The sequence below is a fragment of the Volvox carteri genome, assembly GCF_000143455.1.
Source record: "Volvox carteri f. nagariensis unplaced genomic scaffold VOLCAscaffold_9, whole genome shotgun sequence".
Taxonomy (NCBI): Eukaryota; Viridiplantae; Chlorophyta; class Chlorophyceae; order Chlamydomonadales; family Volvocaceae; genus Volvox; species Volvox carteri.
In genome coordinates, this window is record NW_003307552.1 from 1,184,960 (window position 1) to 1,199,283 (window position 14,324).

Consider the following 14,324-nt stretch of genomic DNA (forward strand, 5'->3'; position numbering starts at 1 on the left):
GTGTACGGAAGACGGAGGATGGAGGATGGAAAAAAGATGAGGTGTTGTACGGCAACATTAATGTGTGAAAGGCTACTGCAGTATGCGCATGGATGAAGGTGTCTGCCTGTTTGGCACCATCCGCAGTCTCGATGATTAGGAATGAAGTACGGCGCTGCAGTAAGGCCCTGTTCCCCCGGGGTAGGAATCCTCTTAGATGCTTTCCCCACCACCCGCAGGCCCACCACGTGGACTTGAAGGATCTAAACGAGTATAAGTGCGCGGTAAGATTCCCCTGTACGGCGCCCTGGAAACCTGAGTCACGGAGGTCGCGGCGGTGGGAGGTCGGAACACCCCCCCCTCCATACACCCCCCCTCCATACCGCCACCGCCACCAGTAGACGTTCAAGCATTACCTGTCACACGAATACGAAACCCTGGCCATACACTTTCTCTCCCCCCCCAAAAAAAAGAACTGAAGCCGCGAGCCCTCAAGCTATTTATACCACATCGAACAAGGTGGACTTCACCTGCCCGCAGCCGGACTCCCCTCATACACATACGTACATACATACATGCATACATACATCAGGGGCATTCCACTGCAAGATCAATCGCATATTCCCGAAAAGGTACGGACCTCCCCCGCTCCTCGGAGGTAGGTAGTTTTTCCGAAATCATCTTCACTTCGTCATCCCGAGGTCGCGGTCTTCACGGACGCCTTTCGGTCAGTTCTACGTCTGGTACACTCTTGCCCTGGCAGCAGCTTCACTCGTTTGTGGTTCGTCTTTCCCCGCTCCTCGGACTAGGTCCTAATTAAGACACGTACATGAGGCATGAGACACGTGCATGTGTGCTTCACCTACGTGTATGAGGCGGGCGGGATCCCCCTCCGAACCACCAACTGCCAACCGCCAACCGCCGCAATAAGGAAGGTCATCAACACACTCCGAACTGTTCGTAAATGACTTCCCGTACTTTGTAGTACGCCTCGCTGGCGGGGCCCTCCAGGGACACGTGCACGACCCTGTCAGCCTGGGGAGCGGTGCCCCCTCCCGCCCCCAGGCCGGAGGTGCCCAGGGTCACCACCAAGGTGGCGGCACTGGGGCCATCCCCCACCATGACGGCCAACACACCTCGGCTGGGGAAGTGGCTCTGAAAGCCTGTTGCGGGGTGAGGGGGCGCAGAGCGGCGGATAGTATACTATGACGATGATGATGATGATGATGCAATATGATGCAATATGAAGCAAAGTAACAACTGCCCACTGGGGTGGAGCGGGGTGGAGTTTCCCCTCCCCCTCCCCCGCTCCTCCCCTCCCCCTCCCCCGCTCCTCCCCCTCCCCTTCCTCCTCCCGCCCACCTGCGGCCGCCAGCGCCCCTTTGAGGCGTGTAAGTGTGAGCACGGAGCCAGCTTGGGCCAGAAGAACACTGCCCTCACCACCACCACCACCACCATTGATGCTGCTGTTGGCGTCCCCCTCCTCCCCTTCCCCCCCCTCCGCGGCAGCTGCCAGGGGCTCCAACACCGGGGGGTTGGCCTGCTGCGGGGTGGCGGTGGTGGCGGGGACGGAGGTGGCAGCGAGCCAGGGGGTGGCAAAGAGGCGCCACACAAAGCGATGTGAAACACATTCCCGGGGGCCTGGAGTGCTCTAACATGAAAGGTAACATGAAGCGTAAAACAGTGTTGTGTGCGTACGTATGTATGTGTCTGTGACCTCCACCACCAGCGCCGCCACCTCCGTCACGTGGTCACCTCTGAAAACACACACAGATATACATTTGTATCTATAAATATGTAAATAAGTATAAATAAAAAATATATAAATATACATACATACATACATACATATATATGTGTGTATACTTAAACACACACACACACACACAAATCGTTGTATACATAGCCCCGCTCCAAACCCCCTTCCCGCCCCTGTGGGGTCTCCTACCTCCGGAGCCGCCAACTGACCGGCCCGGGCGATACCCTCCAACCAGGCCACGCCGTACTGCCCTGCTTGCCGTACAACCAGTGACCCCGCGAGTGCAGGCCCTAGCGCTGCCAGCTGGCTAGGAGCCAGTCGAGCCTCAACCACCTCCCCTAGATCTGCGGGACGGTACGACAATCGTACGACAATCATACGAACGTGAATTCGTAAAGGGCAAGGTATGCCAGGAAAGCCGCAGGGAAACGGGATTTGGGGCCCTCCGGAGCCGTCTGGGTCACATCGCTTCACTTCATTTCATTTCGAGAGAAGCCCGGCAGGAGTTCAGGCAGGTGGGGGAGGTGGAGGAGGTGGAGGAGGTGGAGGAAGAGAAACAGCACTAAAGAGTGAGAGGGAGAGGAAGGGGATGTTGGGGACGCAGCACCACAAGAGGGGTGATGTCAAACACACACCAAGTCTACTCCCCAACAACTTCCAAAGGGAGTTAATCCCCGGGCCACTGTAACCCCCAACTGCCAACTACCAACTGTCGACGTGCAACTACTGAGTACTTACCGGGCGTGAACACCTGCGTACCGTAGTACGTCAGCTCCCGTCGTAAAGCGCCCGCCATGGCTGCCCGCGCTGCCGTACTGCCGTGCACCAGCGCCAGTCGACGCGGTGCGACGCGCGACAGATACTCCAGGGCGGATTTGCCGTCGGACCGCCCTTCGAAGTCGAAGAACCTGACGGCAGTCGAACGGGGATGTCGAGCGCGGCGTCGTACGGTACGGTAAGCTGTGTTCAGAGCAAAATCGGCATCCCAGAAAACCGTATTAATTACGGGAGCATCTCCGTACATGGGATCGGACGTACACTCAGTCACACACACGGGGTTCTTGCGGCACCTGATGGCCGCCTGGACTTCAAGCTCGATTTCCGTCACCACCAGCTTGGTCGGCGCCTCGTCGACTTCGTCCGCCACGTCAGCCTCGCCAACACCCGCTGCCGCGCTGCCGCCGCCGCCGTCGCCGCCGCCGCCACCTCCGCCGTCGCCGCCGTCAATATCCATGCCGTCGCCGCCGCCAGCCCGACCTGCCGCCGTGCCGCAGGCAGGATCCGGCAGGAGTGGGACCTACAAACCGAATGTACGACATAGATTATGTACGGCATTGGCTTCACTCGCATAAAACTAGAGCACTATCACTTCCCGTGATCCAAGCCTGTACGGCGCAGGCCTGCGATGTTCCCCTTCCCCCCACCACACGCGTACGACGGTCACAAAACCTCAGAACGGCCCTTGCCGTGAGCCCTGACACACGCAAGTACGGCACTGGTGTTCCAGAACTGCCGTACCAAGTGCAACAAACGCAACCACGATTTCATTACAACACCATTACAACTCCGCCATGGGCAAACAGAAACACATACCCGAAACTCGTCCTTCCCCAGTACGGCGCCGTACTCATCCCATTCGCAGTACACCGGCCCGTCCTCGTCTGGGAACATGGGGAAGGCCGCATCCTGCGGTTAAATTGCGGTTGGGATGCGGTTGGAAGTTGCGGTTGCGTTGCGACCGCCGGGGAGGGGGGGGAAGCGAAGCGGAGACGGCGGGTAAATACACAGACAACCCGACCAGGGGGGCCAGTGAAGCAACCCCTCCAAACACCATTTCACCCGCGGACACTCGCCGCGAGATCCCCCAAAAAACATAGAATATACCCCCACACGCACACAAACACATACACACACACACTCTCTCTCCCCCTATCTCACACACACTCACCGCAGGCGGTTCGAAGCCGTCAATCAACAGTCCGGCATCCCAACCACCAGTACTGCTGCCGCCACCGCCGCCGTCGCCGTCGCCGCCGCGTTTGACCCTTGAGCCGCCGCCTGCCGCAGCCCCCGGCGTCGATCCCACCAGCGTCTGTACGATAGCGCCTGTCGTACTATCCCGTACAAGGCGGCTGATGCTGCCGGTACTTGCACGGAGCGGCTGATCTAGCGGTCCGACGACGGCGGCCACACCGCCGCCGCCACCGCGGCTGGCGGCGGCAGGGGTGCTGAGGGACGGCAGCGGCCCCGTCAATTGCCCGGGGGCCAGAGCTGCGCCGGCGGCGGCTGCAGTGCCTGCGGTAGCAAGACGAGCTGCCGCGGCTAGACGGCTGGCGGGGGTGAGGCTGGCGGCAGCGGAGAGCAGCGGTAGCGAATCTGTACGGAGCGGCGGCGGGGGTGGGGAGGCGAAGGGGAATCATCATGCAGAAGAAACAACGCGAGCGGGAAGGGGAGGGGGTAATGTTGTTGGGGGAACTGTGAACTACGAATGCCCGGATGTGTGTGTATGTGAGTGTGTGTTTCCACGTGTGTGTGTGTGTGTGGGGGGGGAAATTCGGGTTTGTGCGCGAGTATGTGTGCGTATGCAGGTACACAGTTAAATCGGATTATGTACGTACATATGTATGCATGCATGCTTAAATACTAGTTACCCCTCCCCCTCAGCCCTTTTCCCCCAGCTCCCCCCCCCCCCCCACCACCACCCCGACACCCACCCATGAGATCTCCTTCCCCCCCCTTCCCCGCCGCCCCCGCCGCCTCCGCCACTTTGGCCTCCTGCCACGCCGCCAGCTCCTGCCCCTCCAGGGGCACCCTCTTCGTCACGCGGAGGGGCAGACGGAGGGGGGCTGGAGGGGAGGAGGAGGAGGGGTCGTGGTTCTGGAGCGCTGCTGCCAGGGTGCCGGACTGTGGACGGGGCGTGTAAGGAGGTGGGTTGGAAGGAAATGATGTGTGTACGGAGGGTACGGGAGCTCTTGCAAGAAACACACGCACTGCCTGACCGCTATTGGGCAAAGAAAACCCGCCCCTTCCCCCCCCACCCTTCAAATCTGCAAACACACACGCACACACACTTCCCCCTCCCCCCTTCCCCCCTCCCCCACCTGCGCCCGCTCCGTGAAGATGATTGTGTTCCTGGGCAGGGCCCCCCACTGCACCAGCAGCTCCCGCGCAGGACCGCTCTCCAGGGAGGGCATGGGGGCCAACACCACCTGACGTTGGGGGGAGGGAGGAAGGGGGGAGGGGGGCCGACTGTGTGCGTGTGGAGGGGGCAACAGAAGCAACGACAGCGACATCAGCAATTAATAAACATAGATAGATACATACATACATACATTAATTACATACATACATACATACATACATACATACATACATACATACATACATACATACACACACACAGCATGTCCCCAAACCTTGGGTCCCGGAAATGCCCCCAGCTCCTCCAGTCGGGTGATGACGGAGAGCTTGCGGAATGAGAAGGGCACGGAGCGCTTCAAAGAGAAGGCCTGCAGGGTTTCAGGGGTAGGAGGGAGATGTGTGTGTATGTATGTATGTATGTATGTATGTATGTATGTATGTATGTATGTATGTATGTATGTATGTATGTATGTATGTATGTATGTATGTATGTATGTATGTATGTATGTATGTATGTATGTGTGCGTGTGTATGTGTGTGCGGGGGAATAGTGGTTAGGGAGGGTGCTGGGTAGCAGGGCCAGGGGGTGAAGGAGGGAATGAAAGCGATACAGGGAGGGGAGAAACACAGACAGACAGATAGACAGACGGACATACAGACCGAGAAAAGGCAGGAAGAAATATACATGGATATGTTTCATTCAATACACGGAGCTGCCGCAGAGGTCCCAGTACGACATGATGTAACAGAACGGCACTCACGAACAGCAGCTCTCCTCCGACCTCTTGACACCCCCAACCCCCCCCGGACCCTCTACACTTCCCCCCCCAAACACACGGCCTCCAAGTTCCGTAACCTCCTACCCCCCCCCATCCCCACATTCACTTCCCCCCACCCCCACCCACCCCCCCACCTGCACCAATTCGCTCCCCAGGTACTCCAGCTGGGTGCGGGCGAACTCCAACACCGTCTTGATGGTGGCGGACAACAACACGGGGGCTGCGGAGATGCTGACGGGGGGCGAAGGGGTTTGGGGGGAAAAGGCGGGCCACGACGGTTTGGGGGGTGGGGCTTAGGGGAAGGGGAGGTGATGCCCGTGGAAGGAAGCGGAAGTGGGAATCAACTGGGGTGGGATGAAGAAGCGAGTGGGGTAGAGTACGGAAGGAGCGCCGCACGGGGGGGGGATGGCTGGTAGCGGGGAAAGAAAAAAGGGGAGAGGGGGTTGTAGGAGTAAAACACAGACACTCAGACTCCGGAAGGGTTTTGCTCCCCCGTCCCCTCCTCTCAGACGCGAAAACTGGTCTCGAGGAAAGGACGGAACATGTCGTACCCTTGTCGTACCGTGCCCTTGAGAAATGCTCGTCCAGCAGCAGAGCCAGCTCCAGCACTCGCCCCGCCGCGTCTGTGGGTATGAGCACACTGCCCTCCGCCTCCACCGTGGCTGTGATGGCGTCTGGAAAGGGGGTCGTGTGTGGGGTGTGTGTGGGGTGTGTTTTGTAGGGGTTGGAAAGGGGAAATGGGTGTGGGGAGAGAGTGTGTGTGTATAAGGTGTGTATGTATGTGCATAGTAGGGTGTGTGTGTACGGTGAAGAAGTGAGGGTGTGACGGAGTTGGAGGGGGTTCACAGCATGATTGGGGGGGGGGATGGAGGCGGGTGTGAGGGGGCAGTGCGGTGCTAGGACCCCCCCCGCCCGCCCTTCTGTCGGGTGTCCACCTGCAGCGGCTGCCAGTGGGGGGTGGCGTGGGGCGGTGTGAAGGCTCCTCTGATAGCTCGCCTTCAGCCCCGGACCCTGACTTGGTAGGACAGGACGGACCCTCGTTACCCCCCCCACACCCTTTCCCCCTTCCTCAGCTTCAATTGTCGTGGTTCGTCGTCCCCCCCCTCCCCCCCTTCCCTCCCCCGTTCCCTCCCCCCCCTCCCCCCCTTCCCTCCCCCGTTCCCTCCCCCCCTCCCCCCCTTCCCTCCCCCGTTCCCTCCCCCCCTCCCCCTCCCTCCCCCCCCACCCACCCAGGAACTCCTCGTCCCGGCGGTGTCGATCAGTGTTCTCCGTGAGCCCGTTCAGGCAGTCGCTGATGAGCAGTGCGGGCTGCTGGGAGGACAACAGCTCGTCAAGGTTGGTCCGGTTGAGCAACCTGAACACAATGGGGGCGGGGGAGGGCCAATCATTGGGGGCCCCAGTGGTAAGATGAAGGATGCAAGGGGGGAGGGGGCAAAACAAACAAGGGGGGAGCACTGAATGGACTGGAAGCGGGAAGGTCCGTAGGGCTCCGGGGTGTTGCAGATATATATATATAGATGTGTTTTTTGTGTTGTTTTCTTTTATGTATGTATGTGTGTTGGGGGGGGGGTGGACCCGACCTGCGACGAGATGTCACTTGCATGCGGTGGTTGACGACGAGGCATTACTTATATGCCCTGCTAGCCGCATTGGCGGGAGGGGGGAATAGGGGGGAATAGGGGGGAAAAGGTATATTGCAATACCCGGGGTAGCAATATCAGAGGAGGGAACACGGCTGACGGGTTTCCCCCTTATGGCTGACCACCTGGTGCTGCTGCTGCTGAGGGCGCAAAAGAGCCGTGCCGCCCCCGGGGGAGACGCAGCTGTTGCTGCTCTCCCTTGGGGGTGAACCTCACGTACTGCCGTACAGCCACCGAGCTGTTTGTTTTATTGGCCGCGTTGTTCCCCCCTAGAGGTCATGTGTGTGTGTGTGTGTTTGTGTGTGTGTATGTAAAACGTGGAGTCATCCTCAGCGCGTTGGGAATGATGTCCCCGGCGTTGTTGCGTGTCGAACAAGGGTGTTGCTGTGCCTAAGACGTGTCGTACTACTGTACTACTGTACTACTGTACGACCGTGCGGTTGTAACCTCTCGTGGAAGTGAAATGGCACTGTGTAAAGCACGGTCGGTCGGTCGGTCGGTCGGGAAAGGGAGGGAGAAAGGGGGGGAAGGGGGGGGAAGACGAACCACGAACGAGTGAAGGTGATGCCAAGGAGAGACTGATGCGCCAGAAGTAAGGAACAAGGCCATAGCTAACCGGTCGGCGCCGTGAAGCAGAAGTCCTCGCGATGATGCTAGTAGCCATCATGGCGATACCGGGAAACCTACCTACCTAGCCGCCAAGGCTAAACTAGGTGCGGACAGAGAGCAGGAAAACCAATATCGGTAAATGAAGGGGGCCGGAGCAAGAGTTCTGGAGCTTGGGATGTGACGTGACGGTGAGCAGGTAGGTAGGTAGGTAAGGTTGGGCGGTTAGTCGTACCTTTCCTTCCGGTGGTTGTAGTCAACCGCATAAACCACCTCCTCTCCGCAACCCAGCGATATGCGCCAAACTGCACCACCCGGGTAGCGACCCGCCGCGTGGGCAGCAATGGCGATGCCGCCGCCGGCGGTGGCGGGCATCGCCGCCAGCTCGCTATCATCGCCGCCGCCGCTACCCCCCGTCGCCGCCGCCGCCGCCGCCGCTGCGTCCTGTGCCGTCAGCGGCGGCGGCGGCGGTACGAGCTGGTGCCGCTGACTGAACCGCAACTCGGTCCAGCGCGGGTTCAGACGAAAGGCCGCATCCACATCGTCCAGATCAAATATGGCAAAGTCGCTGACATCCTGCACCAGTACGGCGGATGTACGGCAACGTACGACATGCACGATGAGAGGCAGGAAGAAATCCATATTGCACGGCGGTGGTGAGGCAGCGACAGTGGAATGAAGGCGCGGTAATGGGGAGGTCTGCCGTCCTTAAACCAGGAAGGGGAGGGGGATGCAGGCGGTCCCTATCACAACACCAGTAAGTCAACCTACTCGCACATCCCTAACATCCTAAAACTCTAAGAAAATCGAAATACCTATTCTCATCCCAGCAGCTATGCGCCGTACCGCCCCATGGCTGGATGGGGAAGTGGGTCGGGTTTCCTGGTCCCAGCGCAAAGGATGCCGTACCGCCGTACATGCTCGTACTTGCCTGCTTTGCAAGGTACGACTCAAACATGAACATTTCGCCCATGCGCCGTACGGGTTTGGTAGAGAAGATGGGGGCCGTCAGGCCGCATTTGCCCACCAGGTACGGCAGCGCGCCCAGGTGCGCCACGTCGGGGTGTGACAGCAGTACGGCATTGACTCGGGGTAAAACCCTGGGTACAGCCGCGTGGACAGGGTACGTGTGTCGTGGCCAAGGGGGTCAGTTGGGGAACGGGAGACGGATATCACGTCTGTCTGTCTGTCTGTCTATCTGTCTGTCTGTATGCGGGTAATTTACTGCGTGATGGTGGTACACGAATACGGAATAACATCACCGCGGGGGGGCGGGCCGTTAATCAGTCCATCAAAGAGATGAGTGGTAGAATTACCCAGTATGTAAGAGTCCATGATACATAGCTGAAATGGCGAAGCAGTAGATGCAGGCGTGTAGGTGTGTGTGGGTGAAACATTACCCAAGTGGGAGGTGCTCTGGGTGGGATGAGGGTGGGATGGGAGGGAAAAGTCTATGGGGGGAAATGGAGCAGCGGAGGTATACGCCCCTCATATACTTGCAGTAGGCGGGAGACGACGCTGCCTGTAAAGTCTGGCCTGAGGCATATGAATGTAAGGTTGGGCAGGGCTCCTCTTTCCGACACGCAGTTCAGGGAGTGCTGAATTGGCTCGGGGAAGGGTTGGCCCAACACGTGCCGCGTTTTTTGTCCCGGGCGGCATAAATGGCGAGATGGTGAGGGAGTTCGGAAAGGGTTGCTGGGGCTTTTTACCTTTTAATAGGTTCCAGTGCAGACTCGTCAAAATTTTCATCCCAGCCACAATCTAAGAGGATTGTGAAGGAATCGATCTCCAGCAAATAACAAAGCGGCGACTCCGCATCAACGCCGGACAGCGGCGTGAAGCGTACTGATGTCTCCATGCCGCTGTCCGTCGTAATCTTTGGAGCATTACATGATCATACTTAAGTAGCTTGTAAGCGACACCATCTACTCAGGGGCAATATAGGCAATCGTGACCGCGCAGAAAAAGACAGTTTGAAAAAGCCCAGCAGCTTGAATTACAGCATAATCGTATCTATCATTTATCATACTGATTGCGTAAAGTTTGAATGCATCAGACTTTCGGCATAACTTCTTACCGTTATAACAAAACGGTATAGGTTGTCCGCCGAACGGCCACTCACCGCTGCCAATTGGTGCTGTGTTGATGTGACTTGGTTGACCAGATTGCAGTTTACTCTAAACCTATAATTTCCTTGGCCTGAGCATCACCCACAGGGCATCAAAAGCCGCATGGGCTTACTTACATGGGCTTACATGGCAAGGACTCAGAGGGGGCCCGCCACCATAGCGGCCGCAAAATGCCCCCTGGGCAGAACCATGTGCCCCATTACAAGTGGCAGAAACCGTGCCGTCCACCTGGATGGGAGTGGGAGTGGTGCACAGGCCAAACCTCCTGGCACCAGCAGCAGCACCGAAGACGACCCCCCAGTGCCCGGCAGCGACATCGGGAGCAGCCCAGGTGGCGGCCTAGCCACTGCGCATCCTAACTAACCGTACGGCCTCAGCAGCCACATATTAGAACCACCCCAGACCCCACCCCACAGCAAATGCAGTGATGGCAGCAAACCTGCTATTGGTCCAGATGCTATCCAAGGGATGCAAATCCAAAAAGAATATGCCTCTATGCTTTAGGGAGATGGAGATGGAGATGGACTCAGGCTGCAGGAGAGGGCTCAGGAGGCGGCCAACCCGCCGCTGGAACAGCCCAAGCAGTCCCAGGTTGCCATCGCCTTTGGGGCACCCCGCACAGAGGCCCTCTAGGGGTTCTATGCCCGGGCCCCAGGGGCACCCAGGCGCCCTCATGTATTGAGCACCGGCTTATTACAGTGGTGCTCAATAATAAGGGGGTGACCTGTCACGGCATTTTAGCGTCACGTTCATTTTATTACGTCTTTTCTACAGTCGTATGATGCGACAGACCCCAAGCTCCCAGCCAACTACTCTGCCCCATCGCACTGCTGTGCTCGCACTACCAGCTCCTCACCGAGGTGGTGATGGAAAACCCCCAAGGGGTTCCGTCCTGGGACGGGCCATCACCCCCAAGCAATTGACCTTCCTCCCCAGGTGCCTTAACGGCGCTGCCATACGCTTCTTGCACCACCTGTCACAGCTCCTCCACAAGCAGAAACGCTAGGGGCTGTTGGCATTCTTTGCCAAGGCCTATGACACAGCGGATCGCGGCTTCCTCCTATGTAGCAGCCATGGAGGTGATGGGGGCAGGGCCACAGCTGTGTGCATGCATGGCCAGTATGAGCACATCTGCAATTGAGCAAGACTCTCCAGCCCAGGTGATGGTCAACGGGTACAAGACCAGGTTGGTAAACATGGAGGCTGGTGTACTGCAGGTGTATTGCCCCCTCGCCGAAAGATAGGGGGTGCTGGAGGGCCCGGTAAGGCTGGGGAGACCAGGAGGGGGAGAACCCGGTATGGCAAAGTTTTGCCACCCTCGCCCCTCGCCAAGCATCCCAGCCCTGCAGTGCAGACCTGCCTTGCCTAAGCTTTTCAGCCCTTCTTGGGCCACAGCTCCTGCTCATCCAAGCCCCGCTGCCGCCACCAGTTCTCTACATCCTGAACCCCAGGAAAGCCTACAACCTCCTGGTGCTCTCTCCGGCCATTCTAGTTGAGCCATCCTGATTTAGTAACGGTAAGGGGAGGCGTCGCCGGGGCTACCTTCCCACCTCCCCCTGCGGATTGCTGGAGGACCAAGAAGGCTGTGTGTCATGGCAGGGTCTTCCTGTTCCTGGATTCTCGGGTGCCTATCCCTGCCCTTCACGGTGTTGTTCGGTCGGGTGTGTTGTCCCCTTTATTTCTTTGGTTTGTTGCTGGACCTCTCCTGGACCAGTCCAGGGAGGGAGAGTTGGAGGAGACTACTGATCTCCTGGAGGAGATCAGTAGTCTTAGGGTGGCTGTGAGGCGTGAGTCTAATGTGGTTTCCAACTTTACACCTTCCCAATTTGGCGGTAGGTGAGCATGCAACAATAACACAACGCACAATCACATAACGCACAATCACATAACGCACACACACACACATCGCATACATACGCGCGTGCATGCCGAGAGAGGGAGAGGACATCATGCTACGGAGACCCCCTTCCCTTTCCTGCTGCTGAGCCTCACTCCTTCCCCCCTGCGTCACGGTGTCGCCTAAAATGCCGCCATGCGAACCCATTATTCGACCACCCTGGTCGCCACCGCGGTGGTACCACCGCGCGCACTCACGTCACACCCGTATACTATTGGCCTCCTGCGTTGTCACCGCTGCAGCCTACCAGCGGTAAATTCACTCTTCAATGAACCATCTGGGGGGGAATGGATGGCCCTGCTGTGTGGAAGACACACACACACATACACATACATACATACACCTACATACACCTACATACACCTACATACGGCTCCAGACACAACGAATGTGTTGTTAAGGTGCGACATACAGTCCCTGGAAGTTTCCGGAGTCGATCCCGACACGTACAGCGGGGAATGAATTCGACAGTTGGGGTTTAGATGCAACCCCATGCCGATGGATAGTGATGAGCCTGGTCCTGAGCCGAGAGATCTGCCAGCCGCGACCAGGAGTGGATTCGACGCTGCTGTTGATCCGGGAGCAAATTCCACTGGATGCGCTGATGGTGGGTGCTGAACCCGAAGAGAATTACTGGCTTCACAGAAGTCGGCATACGTGGGTGATGAGAAGGATGCATGAGGGTGCAGGTAAGGACCGCAAGGCTAGCGGCCAGGGGCGAAGCTGTAGCCCACGCCCCCCTACTTCACACAATCATTCATACATGCAGCATGTGCTCGTGATTCACAAATTACACACCGTACACCGTTTCACGCTGCATGCACCATTAGTTCGATTAGTTCAACCGACTGCAACCACCCCACTCTGTCTTCATCCCACTCTTCGTCATACGCGCACGATCTGCCAGATGCCATGCATTCCCCACCACTTCACTTCACTTCAACTTCATTCCTTAACCGCGGATAAAATTTTCACATGTACGTCGCGCGCCGCTGCGAGGTGCGAGGTGGAGAAGTTACCCTGTGCGACAACATAGCAACAGTGGATTTATAGCGACGGAAGACACCACCAACGGCAAAAAAGGTGGACGCAAAAGACGTGTTGAAGTAATAAATGGCGGTATGACGGCTCGGCGGTTGGCCTTACAAGCTGCAGCCAAAGCCAAAGGAAGGGTAGCAAGATGTGCCTGTACCGCCTTAACCTCGTGTACTGCTTGTACTGCAAGGTACGACAGGAACGTATGCAACATGAGCCATGGTTGCATTCTATTAAACAGGTCAGTGAGCAAAAGAACATGACGAGGAAGCATTTTGATCATGCAAACCTGGAGATAAACGTCCAAGCATCATTCAACAAGCCCTCCCCAATGTGCGTTCAGTCAGCAGTCATCGAGATATTACTTCATCCGTTAATGAATGGCTGCCGCCCCTACTTAAAATGCCACCTTTCAATGCCACCCATGCGTCACATACATCGCCACGGTGTATATAGATACACAACATACGGCCGTGCCCTTTCGTAACACGATGCACCGCACAAGCGCAGCTGCCGCAGTTGCCCCAGTAACCGCCAACTGCCAACCGCCGCCCGAGAGCCATCCCACGTCAACCGCCGTACCGGCCGATGTGACTCGGCCACCAATTGTTGCCAACCGTGTCAACTACCGCCGCCCAGCAATCGCCAGCCCAATAACCGCCAACTTCCAATCCCAACTTCTAACAACAACCGTAGCTGCCCAGCACGTTAACTCCAGCGTGTCACAACCCACACCATCCCTCGATCAGGACGCCCATTTACCGATGCAGCTGATTATTGCGGCAATTTAGCTTTCAACTACATGCGACCAACCCGTATCCTGACCCAACCATTTGCGAGTGCGAATGTAACCCGAGTGCACGGAAGGCCACCCCAGGAGGCCAGCGCTCCTCCCGCATACAGCACGCCAGGGCCGCCAAATTGAAATGCTGGAACCCTCTCACCTCCAATGAATTGCTTTTTTTTCTCTCCAGCACCTCGCTTTATCCTGGTCATCAGCAAGAAGTACGGCCCCCCGGGAGCTGTCATCCAGAGTGTGGTGATGCACGCGGCTCCGTTAGGTGTAGTAGTAGGGCCCTTTTCGGCCCCCGCTTACAAGTCGTGGCGTTGAGGCGCCCACGACGGCTGAGGCAGCAGTGACGGCTGACGGCCCCCACACAGTCACCTGTCCGCTTAGAGCTTTTGAGCCGCGCGGGGACCGAGGCGGCGGCGGCGGCGGCGGCGTACCTCCTGGACTAACAGCTTCTGCCGCGCCGTTGCTCGACGGCTTGCGCTCTGTGCAGTACAACGGTACGGAGCTTACAGTCAGAATTCCGGAGCACTGGGCGCGAGCAGACTCGGCGTGGGGTTGGCCCCGGC

At 57.9% G+C, this 14,324-nt stretch overlaps 2 protein-coding genes across 2 annotated transcripts in view; both read right to left on the reverse strand.

The window, feature by feature from the left end:
- Positions 1 to 4,833: 4,833 nt before the first annotated feature.
- Positions 4,834 to 9,762, reverse strand: VOLCADRAFT_31342 (uncharacterized protein; the record flags this gene model as incomplete). Its single annotated transcript, XM_002948300.1, has 9 exons — positions 4,834 to 4,947; positions 5,155 to 5,247; positions 5,793 to 5,878; positions 6,201 to 6,332; positions 6,888 to 7,012; positions 8,140 to 8,288; positions 8,379 to 8,472; positions 8,822 to 9,004; positions 9,614 to 9,762. Coding segments are annotated over 9 exons (1,125 nt in total), but the record flags the coding sequence as incomplete, so codon positions are not given.
- A 2,433-nt stretch (positions 9,763 to 12,195) lies between these two features.
- VOLCADRAFT_88595 (uncharacterized protein) overlaps positions 12,196 to 14,324 on the reverse strand; it is a gene marked incomplete at both ends in the record, with an annotated part of 9,801 nt that continues 7,672 nt past the window's right edge. Inside the window, 3 exons of the mRNA XM_002948301.1 lie at positions 12,196 to 12,230; positions 13,910 to 13,987; positions 14,193 to 14,286. Of these exons, the coding sequence (XP_002948347.1) occupies positions 12,196 to 12,230; positions 13,910 to 13,987; positions 14,193 to 14,286 (207 nt within the window). The remainder of the gene's footprint in view (positions 12,231 to 13,909; positions 13,988 to 14,192; positions 14,287 to 14,324) is intronic.